We start from the raw sequence: 11,369 nt of genomic DNA, 5'->3' as shown, positions 1-11,369 counted from the left end.
TTTCGAACCATAAAAGTTAAGTTATGAAATAAAAGTGCGTTAATTTAATTATAACCGCTATAGTTGTAATAGCAACCATTACTATCGCTGCTCACTATTGCGCACTGCTATACTACATGGGTTTTTATGTTTTTGTTCGTATTTGTGATGCTACATGATCCGCATATGTTATTTGTCTAGTATTAATTAATGATTCGATTTAGCTAGATATGCTAAACTGAACTTTGTGCTTTTGTTCCTATTTGTGATGTAATATCTCCTTCTATATTAGAAAATATTCAAATATTAATTATTCTTTTTGTTTGCACTTTGTCTAGTATTCACTTGTGAAATTATTGCACTTCATTTCAATTAAAAGCTGGTTTTGATTATTATAATCTGTAAAAATAATAAGTACTAACTTCGGTTCACTTGTAAAATTAATTGGCATTTGTCTATTATAATCTGTAATACTATGAAGTATGAATTACCTTGTAGATCGTTTTTTTTTTTCTTATTTGCATGATTAAAAAATGTATAGATTTAGATTAATTGTCATTTGGTTGTTATTATTATTTTCTAATGTTAATAATGTTGATAATTAGCAGAAATATAGAATATAATTTTAAAAAAAATGTACAGTAATTTTCGCTATAGCCATGTTATTTGTAATAGTTTTTTTTTTTAAAACTCTTTGCATTCGATAATAGTTATTTAGAACTTTGATCCATACTATTACTTTATATTTCGGTTTTTAAAGTCGAAACAGCTCATTCGATTTGCTCAACATGAGATCTATATGAAATTGTATTTGGAGACCAAATTTTACTCTCTTTTTTCATATCTTTTTACTATTTTTAAAATTGTATTTGGATCAAGTACATTTAAGCAAAACACATTGCAGAAAGACAACAAAAATGCATCCAAGGTTGCAGTATCTTGGCGATTCAATTTAATTTAATAATTACAAGATGGTGTGATCAACAAAGTTACTAAACCAACCTCATACCCTCACAAAATTACATCAAAGGATAGCTGATCAAATTACACAAGGGAGGAGCAATTCAACCAAAGAACACATCATTGCTTTCCTTTGCAACAACACCAAGCTCAAGACTTAAGAGGAGAATGTGTCAATGATGGTGGTGTGCAGCGGGTCACTTAGGTGGGTAGCCCAGTTGTTCAGCGGGCCCTTGCCGGTCGCGGCGGCCTGAACAGCGAACCCTAGAAAACCAACCATCGCAAGACGTGCGTGTTTTATCTCAGCCAGTTGAAGTGTGGCAAACTTCTCTGGGTCGGCTGCAAGACCCAACGGGTCGAAGGGCCCACCTGGGTAGAGCCTCTTTTCTGAGTCCAGCTCAGCATTGCGCTGGAATTCGATGTAGCCGATGACCAACACCTCGATCCAGATCAGTGTGGAAATCGAGAAAGGCAACGGTTGGCCGAGGTATGAGGAGCCGTCAATCAACTCGACCTGGTAACGAATAATAAATTCTTACTTCAATATATATACACTTAATTAAAATAGACCTATATTAAACAATGAAGAAAACAAGCATATACCTTGCCGGCGTCTTGCCATGTGACACCGGTAAGCCACTCGACTGTTAGAGCACCAAGTGTCGCCAACATGGCCCACCTTCCGTGAATCAGTTCGCACTCTCTGAACCTCTGGAGACCAAACACCTCAGTGTAAGGCTGGAACGGAGTGGACTTCACCTCACCGACTTCAAACCGGGTGCCCACGAGCCCTCCCACTTCATTCTTTGCCAGATTCTGATCCAAGGAGTCGATGTCATACTGCAAGTACTCAGCGGGTTTTCCGAGACCAAACGGGTCAAACCCGTAATCGCCAACCAAAGACCCGTCTAGCCATTCGGGTGCCTCTGCACCGGGATACCACAATGGCCTGTCTGTGGAAGGTGCTTTAGTTTTCTTTGGAGCAGCCTTTTTCTTACCAAAACCGAACCTAGCCTGAACCCGACCAACCCGGCCAACCCGGCCGGAACGGGTGGCAATAAATGTACTAGCTCCAGCAGCAAGTGTAGACGCCATGATTTAAAAAAATTATTTTGTTCTGATACTGGTGTGAAAATTAGCGTCTTTCAGAGATTAAAGAGAGGGTTATATCTTATAGAATTAGTTTGGTTGGGCGTTTTATCTACGAGGTGGGGCATCGGACGATGGACATGGATTTGATATCTATTTAATGGTTATGATTATGAAGGCCTTATCCTGCCTTATCTAGAGAAGCTTGGATGGAGATTTCTATTGGTGCCACGTGGTGGGTTTGGATTGGTCGATGAGCAAAAATCTCGTTTTTTTTTTTGGTTATAAAAATCTCGTTTGTGGTCATCGTTTGTTGTTGTACTAGTCTGTTGTTTCTCTCTGGGTCCTTGGGCTGTGTGAAATAATCTGGAACATTTTTTTGTTCGCCCCCTGTTCTCTGTACAAATTATTTTCAGATATAGTTGCCAGTTCAATTTGTTCTTTTTTTTTTCCCGGAAACTGGCTGTATAATTATTCTTTAGAAAATAATTATTGATCTACAGCTACTAGCATTGTCTGGTACCAGACCGGTACAGGCTCTAATATCAATTTGTAAGTCTAAACTGGGAAAATAGTACATGTGCACGACTAAATTAGAGAGTATATATGGGGAATAAATAATATACAACATCAAGTGAAAACATTGTTGCAATAAGTTGAGAACTGGATTTATATGCCACTTTCTTTCAATACATGGGATGAAAATAATTAGTTAATGAGAAAATAACTCACAATTGACAGTGCCAGCTCAACAGAAGAGAAAATTTTAAATATGTTATACTCCAAATTAGTAAATACAAATTGGCGGTAAACATCGCTCTCTATTATAAACTGGTAGTGGTAGTGATGTTTTACAGTAAAATAAAAAATAAAACAAAAGAACCGAAAAATTTCTACAGCATTGTCAAGTGGGTATCTCCAGTGCATTTAGTTATGGCTTCATTCGCCTTCGGAGGCTGAGATTCCGCCATCCTTTCTTCCCTCTTTTTCTTCTCACTGTCACCATAAATTAAAATTAATAAATAGTAAAAGAAAAAAAATATGAAATTGATAAATAATTACGGGTTAACAATCTTCCAGAGGTACTTAAAAACATATTGACACAAATTTAAATTCTTATAATGAAATATAGCATAATTGAGTGTTATGGGTATATTTTGAAACAGTCACCCAACATTTGATACTGTATTTACATCTTGTAATTCTAAGAAAAAAAATCAAAATATTTGATACTGATACTGTATTTACATCCTGGTCCTGGTCTACGCATCAATGCTTATAAGAAGAAATTATTTCATCAAAGTCAAATAGTCTCAGAGGAACTTCTACTATTATAACTTAATTTAAGAAAACTTTCTGTATGTACAAAACATAGGGCTTTTTAGAATGAGGAGCAAATAGCTTATATTGCAAGTGACACTAATAGTGTAAACCAATGCAAAGATGGTTTATATGTCAAAATTTAAAAATTGAGTTTTATTTGATGACATCCCTTGTTAAAAAAGAACAGAATAACAAATTGAAGAAAATAAAAGTACCGTTCAACATATTCCTTGAGAAGCTCCTTGGCTTGTACCAGTTTGGTAAGGAGATTGCGGTACACATCCAGATCTCTATCCACACTTCTCTTGTTTATATTCAATGCAGTACAAAGCTGCACGAAAGTAGGAACCAAGTATAACACAAGGATATAATGAAATAAAATGACCTCATACAAGCGTTAGCTTTTTATGGAAAAGAAAAAACAACTACATGACCTTATTTGTTTAAAGTGACCATAATTTTAAATTTTATATTCACTTATTTTTGCACAATTCAATTATTTTTGCACAAACCATTGTAGAATTAAAATTTTTCTCATCAAGCCATGGTAATTAGCTGTTAGCGAAATGGGACAAAAGTACAGAGAAGGAATTTTGGTTGATAAGGAAATCACATTGTTGATCTCAATATGTGGCCTAGATTAGTTAAAAAAGATAATGGGTTATGAAATTAATGGTAATGTGTACAATTTGTTTCACTAAAATGCACTAAATCCTGATGTTAGGTGAGGGTGCTTAATTGTGAGTAAAGCTAGCGTGAAATCTATCGGATTTTCTTCAAACAATGAAACTGATCTACTTTACAAGTGATGCTTGTACATGCAAAATTTTGAATTTTTTTAATTTATTTAGAATAAAGTTAAGCGGTAAAAAATAATGAAGTTTTGTAAGTTATTTTCATGCATTCATTTTTCATCATTTTTTACTGCTTGACTTTGAATTTCAAATTTTCAAATTTTCAAAATTTTGCATGTACACGCATCACTCGTAAAGTAGATTGACAACGATTTGGATTCATTGTTTGAAGCCAATCCAATAAATTTTGGAGTTCTGCTCACCAAGCCCCCTCTTGGTGAGCATAGCACACCCTAGCTTTGCTCCTTAATTGCATACACTCATAAAGGATGTGTGTTAACTTGCTTTCCTATAAAAAAAATAATAGGATAATAGATAAATCAGTTCTAGGACCAATACATTTGGCACCAAAACTTAATTCTATATTTCCGTGTTGTCAGTGAGAGTTAATAAGTAAATTATACGAGCAATTTAGTATCTACCCTTGCCTTGAAATAATACTAAAATATCATGTGCACCCCCTCCCCCCTGGCACATTGAGAAGTATCATCCATCATTCACCTATAGAACATTGGATATGTCGCATGTACAAAATATTATTTCAAAAGATTCAGGGATGACCCCTCAATTGCCTGTAATCCTTATCAAAGAAGGGGATGCATATTTTAATGCATTGCAAAGGTATTTGACAGATGTCACATTATACAAGAGTACACACACAAGATATTACAATTTTTCGAGGTATACACATGAAATTATATAAAAATGAAAAGGAATAGTACCTTTTCTAGAACAGATGGTTCGGGTGCATTTGCAAGTTCAAGAAGCCGAAACAAACCAACGGCAAAAAACCGGCTGTAGTTAAAATTGCCTTTACCCCCTGCCCTTTCAGATATATCTTTGAATACTGCCTCTACCTCTCCCTCTTTTGTCGAGAACTCCACCAATGAACTCGCATTCTGAGATCGAGCCCACTCCTCCAATTTTTTCGCATCAGCCCTATTACGACAGATTAGATAAATAGCCTAGACTTTTATCAGAACAATCTAAAAACTCAATTTAGCCATTATTTTCTAACTAGAACTTTTTTGTTGGCTTAGATGTCCTTTGAGAAGGAGAATCTTGCGATTATAAATATGTTTTCACCAAAAGATTGACCTTTTGCAAGTCACCCCAGAGTTTTATTGCATTTGCAAAAGGATATACAACACTTAACTTATATATTAAAAAAAAGTAAGCTATTAAATCAATTTAAAGGAAAATTTTATTTTGTAAATTTTTTTAATAAACTTGCCAAGCAAGCTTTTCTAAGCTCAAGTAACCAGAAAGATATTGAGTTCCAAACCAAACATAATTAATAAATAAATAATCACTGTAATTAATACCAGAACATGTGACAAGTAATTCAGCCATTCTATTATTCATGTAAAGTTGAGTTGTAAGCACCGAGTGTTATTTGTGAATTGACTCAATAATTTTTTTTTTGTCAGTTTGAAAAGGAAGTAGTGAATCAGTTGCAAACAACATAAAAAAATGGTTTTATATGGAATAAACCAAGGAACCAGCCTACAATTCTGCCCCTACATCAGGTGAGTTTCCTACTTCAGTGCATAATTGCAACTAAAATCAGACCAATTTAGATACTGGCTCCAGACATCTAATTAGTATGAATCAGTAATACATACAATCAGTTGAATTAATACAGAAATATAAACCATCAGACATAGCATAGTCATCTTTTGTACCTCATATTACTAGTATAAGTGTTAGATGCAAATTGTAATTATGAGGTATTTGAGTGCTATCAGCAAAGTCAACAAGAAATACAGGAATGGAGTGAGAATACGCTACTTTTCAAAGCGCGGATCGGCCCATACTATGGATCTGTATCTATGTTTTCGAAGTTCAAACAGTCGATCTGAACCGATCAACATGATCTTTATATGAAAATGTAGTTGGAAACCAGATTTCACTCTTTTTTTTTACAATTTTTTTACTATATTTTTTTATAGGTTGAAAGTCACTAATTTTGGATGGTCCGGACTTTTTAAATTATGTGATTTTCTAATTATTTAAAAAAATAGTACAAAAATTTTAATAATGTAAAATTTGATCTCCAAGTACATTTTCATATGAAAATTATGTTGAACGGTTCGGATCGATTATTTGGACTTCGAAAACAAAGATATAGATCCATAGTACAGATTGATGTGTGCTTTGCAGGAATTAAATTGGAACCTGGATAAGAAAAACAAAAGTATTAGAAGCTGCTTACCTGTATTGTTCAGGATCTTCATTTAAGGCATTAATATAAGACCTAAATATTTGCTCTCTGTCTTCATTACTGGGGTACCCCTCCATCAGTTGTTCGTACACCGTGACAAACCCTAGTGCAAATAGTGGGTCATACTGGTACGTTTTCTTGTACCGTATCAAATGCTGTTGCACAAGTAGTTCCTGTAATAAAGTGTTGTATATGCTCGGTATCGGTTTTTTGTATGATTTGAGAAAGTTCATCTTTGTGTCTGCCACAGTGGGCGGAATATCTACATTTAAGAATCAATGAAAGAAAATACTTACTTTATAAATGAAATAATTATGTATGTTTTATTCTATTTATTGTAAGCAAAACCTATGCTTAAATTGAAGAATTTTCATTATACTGTCAATAAATTATCAATAAAGTAGTGAACATTGCCTCCAGAGCCCCAACAAAAAATAGAACGAAATAATTGAGCTCTTTATCCACAAAAATTGAAAAATTTAATAAATATTCTAAGTATCCAAAATTACACAAGGTGATGAATTTTAGTACTAACGTAGCCATTCACCAAAGAAAACTAGCAAAATTTAGTCACCACGATTCAAAAAATTCGCAAAAATAGCGTTAATTAAGTTACGATTAACCCCCCCATGTACCAACAAAAGTAGTAAATTACCAACAAAGCTCACCACTTTGCGCAGCCACACAACGCACCACCAATCTCGAGCTAATTTTGTTACATCTGACACCCAATACAAGCTTCACACTGCTAGAACTCACGACTGAGCTTGAAAGAGACATCCCCGATCGCCGCTCTGACGATACGTGTCGTACCACCGCCGCGAACGGCAGAGATGCAATGGCCGCCATTACTTGTTAGATTGTGAGTGAGATTGACTCACAACAAATTTGTTTTTAAGTTGCGTCGCTTCGTCGGCACCGGGAAAACTATATCCACTAAGATCTCTACACGTGGCAATAGCTACGAGATTCCGAAGAAAGGAAGCAAAGAAAGAGAGAGAGAGAGGTCGGGAGGAGATCGGGCCTTATCCGGTACTTACCTGGGTTTAAGATAGTGGCCACGGATACCTTTGAATCCAAATCACCTAAGGTAACAGAATATTTATGTTTACATCCAGACTGTCCGATCAGAATCCTCAGGAATATTAAATGGCCCTGGACATTCCACCTCGGGTCGGGTTGGCCCGGAAAGTGATTGGACGGTCTGTATATAAACAGAAATATTATGTTACCTCAGATAATTGACTCAAGATCTCTACCTGTGGCGATTTGAGTTGCGTCTTCTAACGGAGTGATAGTTACTGTACCGACAGCTCAAAGAGTTTCTTTCGGATCGATTACGCAAGAATCTGAACGCGACGCCGTTCAAGCAAATTCGTGCACACTTGATCCGAACGAATCTATAAGCTGTCTGCACGAATCTTAATGTATACCGAACGACTGCGCTTACAGAGTACCACTCATCATAACATTATTGGGCTGTAATTGAAGCCCATAATTTTATATAGGCTCCGTTGTATAACCAATATTAAATTTCAAAAATGCCCAATACTAAAATTTGTTTACCTTTTAAATTGGCGTGTTTGGGTTGAACAATGATTTGAGGCCAGAACAAAAACCGGTACTCTAGTATTGGGCTGCACGAAATTATTGTTTCAAGTTCCAACTGCCAAAACAAACAGGACAACAAAAAACGCCAAAGGTGATATTACACGTGGCACCATTCTATGGGTAAATTTTACACCATTCTCTTCGACACCTTACGGCTGATCTGTGATCAAGATATTTTCGATCCTAATCCTACGTGGATTCAATATCCGGTATTGTGACTCCCGAGCACTGAAGTAACTTAAATTTTATGGTTACACAATCACCGTTCGATCAGAATCCGGGTCAATCCGACCCGAGATGGAATGCAAAGGTCCCCTTAAATATTCGTGCTGAAACAGATCTGATGGTCTGGATCTAAAATCAAAATTTGAGTTACTTTAGGTGATATGAATACGTTTCTAGAGTCTTCCTATCTCTCCGCCTATAAATCTCTTTCTTCTCCAATGCGTTAGGTTTTTTTCCATAGTTGTTGCTGACAAATTAGGTACCTTAACATGAGATTTGCGATACAGTTCAAGGATCAGGCGCTCAAGACCATAAAAGACGCCTTACCGGGCGGATCTGGTACAAAGAGAATCAGAAATCTTTCCGGTGAGAGAGCGAATCAGCGAGGTGAGATCACCACTGGTGAGATTGAGAATAAACAGATCAAATCTGAGGATGAGGCACTCCGTACTGTCATGTATCTTAGTCTCTGGGGAGTAGGAACCTGATAAACTAATTAAACATACTATGAATTTTCCGTACTTAAAAATGTTTTAGCTAGGTTCTGTTTTGTGGCTTTAGTAGTTAAGTGTGTGAGTTAGTAAGTGAGCAAGTGTGTGTGTGCGCGTTTGTGTTTCATTGTACGTTTTATGCAGCATGGTTAAATGGATCTGTAAAATAGTAGCTTTTTCTGAATCATCCATCTTCTTGTTTGATCTATCGGTTGATCTGAAGTTGTAATTTTGAAGGTCCTCTGTTTAGATTCTCAACCAAGCTGAATGACGTAAAACAAACAGTATATGTTGGAATTTATGTGCTAATTAAAGATCGTTAAATTGAAGCTTATGGGAAAAAAAAAACTATCTTAATTGGTGACCTACATCACTTCAGTATGTGTGCAGTCTTAAACAAGCCTTTTGATTTTTCTCAAACTTTATGATTTTTCAGTCCCAAGATTTTTGGCGAAACATGTGACAATAGTACAATACTAAATTTTGAAAAAAGCCATATACGTCTATTGACAAAATTTTACCAAATTGGCAGAGAAATATTTGGTTCACAATGTTTGGAAGTTTCTGTTTGTATCGCTTTGAAATTGTGATCGGGCGTCATTATTGTTTATGGAGCATAAGTGCATAACTATGGCTGACAGTGTACCTCTGGATCCGGCCTTATTTAATTTGACAGTGGTTTGTTTTTTTCTCGGTGTTTGAATAATTGAATGATCCGTTTCCTCATCGGGCTTGTTAACGAATGGATCGGGTCCTTAAAAAAATATATTTGGAATTATTACAATATAATAATTTAGAAAGAGTTAGGCTGGGTTGCTATGGATAGCATAGAGGTCTCTATGCTACGGCTCAATATTTGAGTTTTCAAAATCCAAACGGTCGATCCGAACCGTTCATCTTATTCTCCATATTAATATCTGCTTGGAGACCAAGTTTTACATTTTTCTGAATTTTTTTACTATTTATTAAGTATTTTACAAAATTGTTGATCCAACGGTGGCTGCACAAAACAGTAAAACCGTTGGATTAGCGATTTTCAAAGTGGCTTAATAAATAGTAAAAAAATTCAGAAAATTATAAAATTTGGTCTCCAAGCAGATATTAATATGGAGAATAAGATGAACGGTTCGGATCGACCGTTTGGATTTTGAAAACTTGAATATTGAGCCGTAGCACGGGAGGCCACTATGCTATCCATAGCACCCCAGCCTAACTCATTTAGAAATATTCAATTTGATACTTACACAGTGCATTGCATAAAATAGTATAATTCTTATAAGAAATCTTCTTTTCACACGAAAATAGTCAGTTCTTTTATTACTTTTACAAGTTCATAAGATGATATTTTAACATTATAATTAGATTTCCAATGTGTTAACAAATAAATAAGTGCGTACGATGAAACTGTAAGAGAAAATAACGAATCTACCTCGAGCTCAACTTGTTTGATTAAGAAAAAATTGTAATCTCAACGCCTCAACCTCGAATTTTGGGATTAATTTTTTTCTGCCAGCTCGAGCTCAACTCGAAATAACTTTATACTTTAAATTATATTATTCAATTTGGATTATTTGGTCCTCAATGATATGCTCATTTTTTATGTATAGTTGTAATTTATTTTCAAGTATTGTACTATTCAAAAAAAAAAGATAAAATAATTAGAAAACAATAAACATTAATTATTAGATAATAATAATAATAATAATAATATGAGAATAAATAAATAAAAAATCTTAATAATTGAGCTAGCCTTAAGCTGGAGTTTGATATTCCTTGCCTAACCTCGAGCTCAGCTCATTTATATTTCTTGCCTAGAAATTAATTATTTTGAGTCTACTTGTGCAAGACAATAATTGCCAATGATAGAATAAGAAAATAATTTATGAGTTTCTAAATTAATTTCTGATTAGAATTCAAAATATAATTCATTATTCGTCATTTTTTTTTTATCAAAGGCGAAGGCTCGGCGAAAAGGGAAGAAAAAAACCGACGAAATTTGACTAAAACAAAGAGGCATCCACAAATCACAAGACAAAATAGAGATTTAGCGAGAATCGATTTCAACAAAATAAAAATAAGGTATTATTTTTTTTCTTTATTTTCCATTGTTATTTTCTTTTAAAAAGAAGTGGAAATTTCCACCGATTCTCCATTAATCTTTCCCATTGTTATTGAGAAAGTAGCTTGTGCAATGCTCTAATAAAACCGAATCAATTTAAAATGGTAGTAATTTATTTCTCCTATTGTATTCTTTTGGGGAAATTAATTATTCTCGCTTCTCTATACCTTCTCAAACCCTAGATAAGGTTTTAGTACAAAGTATTCTCAATTAGGATCATAGTTTGAAAATTTAGCAATATGTTATGAATAAATTCTTGTTAGTTACTAATATTTTTCTTATTATTAAATTTCAATTCAAAAATTAAAATTCCTATTCTAGTCCATTGGATTACATTTCTATGTACTTTTCAATTGGATTGAAGAATATATTATCCTGATATAGTTAATGAGGAAAATAATTAAATTTGAACTACAAATTCAGAGTTAGCACCAAAAGAAAATGTATGTTATTCATTTTAAAAGTTATAACAGAAAGAAATTTTATGTTATTTA

The 11,369-nt window shown here is 34.4% G+C and overlaps 2 protein-coding genes across 3 annotated transcripts; both read right to left on the bottom strand.

Annotated features, from left to right (window-relative positions):
* Positions 1–897: 897 nt before the first annotated feature.
* LOC144552862 (chlorophyll a-b binding protein CP29.1, chloroplastic-like) lies at positions 898–2,162 on the bottom strand. The gene is made up of 2 exons (XM_078300875.1): positions 1,543–2,162; positions 898–1,453 (listed from the first exon to the last, which is right to left on the bottom strand). The coding sequence occupies exons 1-2, from the start codon at positions 2,032–2,034 to the stop codon at positions 1,097–1,099; spliced, it is 849 nt and encodes a 282-aa protein (XP_078157001.1). The 5' UTR covers positions 2,035–2,162; the 3' UTR covers positions 898–1,096.
* A 614-nt stretch (positions 2,163–2,776) lies between these two features.
* On the bottom strand, positions 2,777–7,491 carry PSB29 (photosystem II reaction center PSB29 protein). 2 transcript variants are annotated; one of them, XR_013511255.1, is made up of 6 exons: positions 7,098–7,491; positions 6,421–6,691; positions 4,928–5,144; positions 3,567–3,682; positions 2,872–3,024; positions 2,777–2,822 (listed from the first exon to the last, which is right to left on the bottom strand). XR_013511255.1 is itself a non-coding variant. In XM_078300874.1 (5 exons), exons 1-5 carry the CDS (start codon positions 7,276–7,278, stop codon positions 2,922–2,924), a joined length of 888 nt encoding a protein of 295 aa, XP_078157000.1. In that variant the 5' UTR covers positions 7,279–7,491; the 3' UTR covers positions 2,777–2,921. The 2 variants fall into 2 exon arrangements, 1 of the variants encoding a protein (XP_078157000.1); XM_078300874.1 differs by having other exon boundaries at positions 2,777–3,024.
* Positions 7,492–11,369: the final 3,878 nt, after the last annotated feature.

The sequence above is a fragment of the Carex rostrata genome, chromosome 4, assembly GCF_964058835.1.
Source record: "Carex rostrata chromosome 4, lpCarRost1.2, whole genome shotgun sequence".
NCBI classification, from domain to species: Eukaryota; Viridiplantae; Streptophyta; class Magnoliopsida; order Poales; family Cyperaceae; genus Carex; species Carex rostrata.
This window is presented reverse-complemented; position numbering and strand designations above follow the sequence as displayed.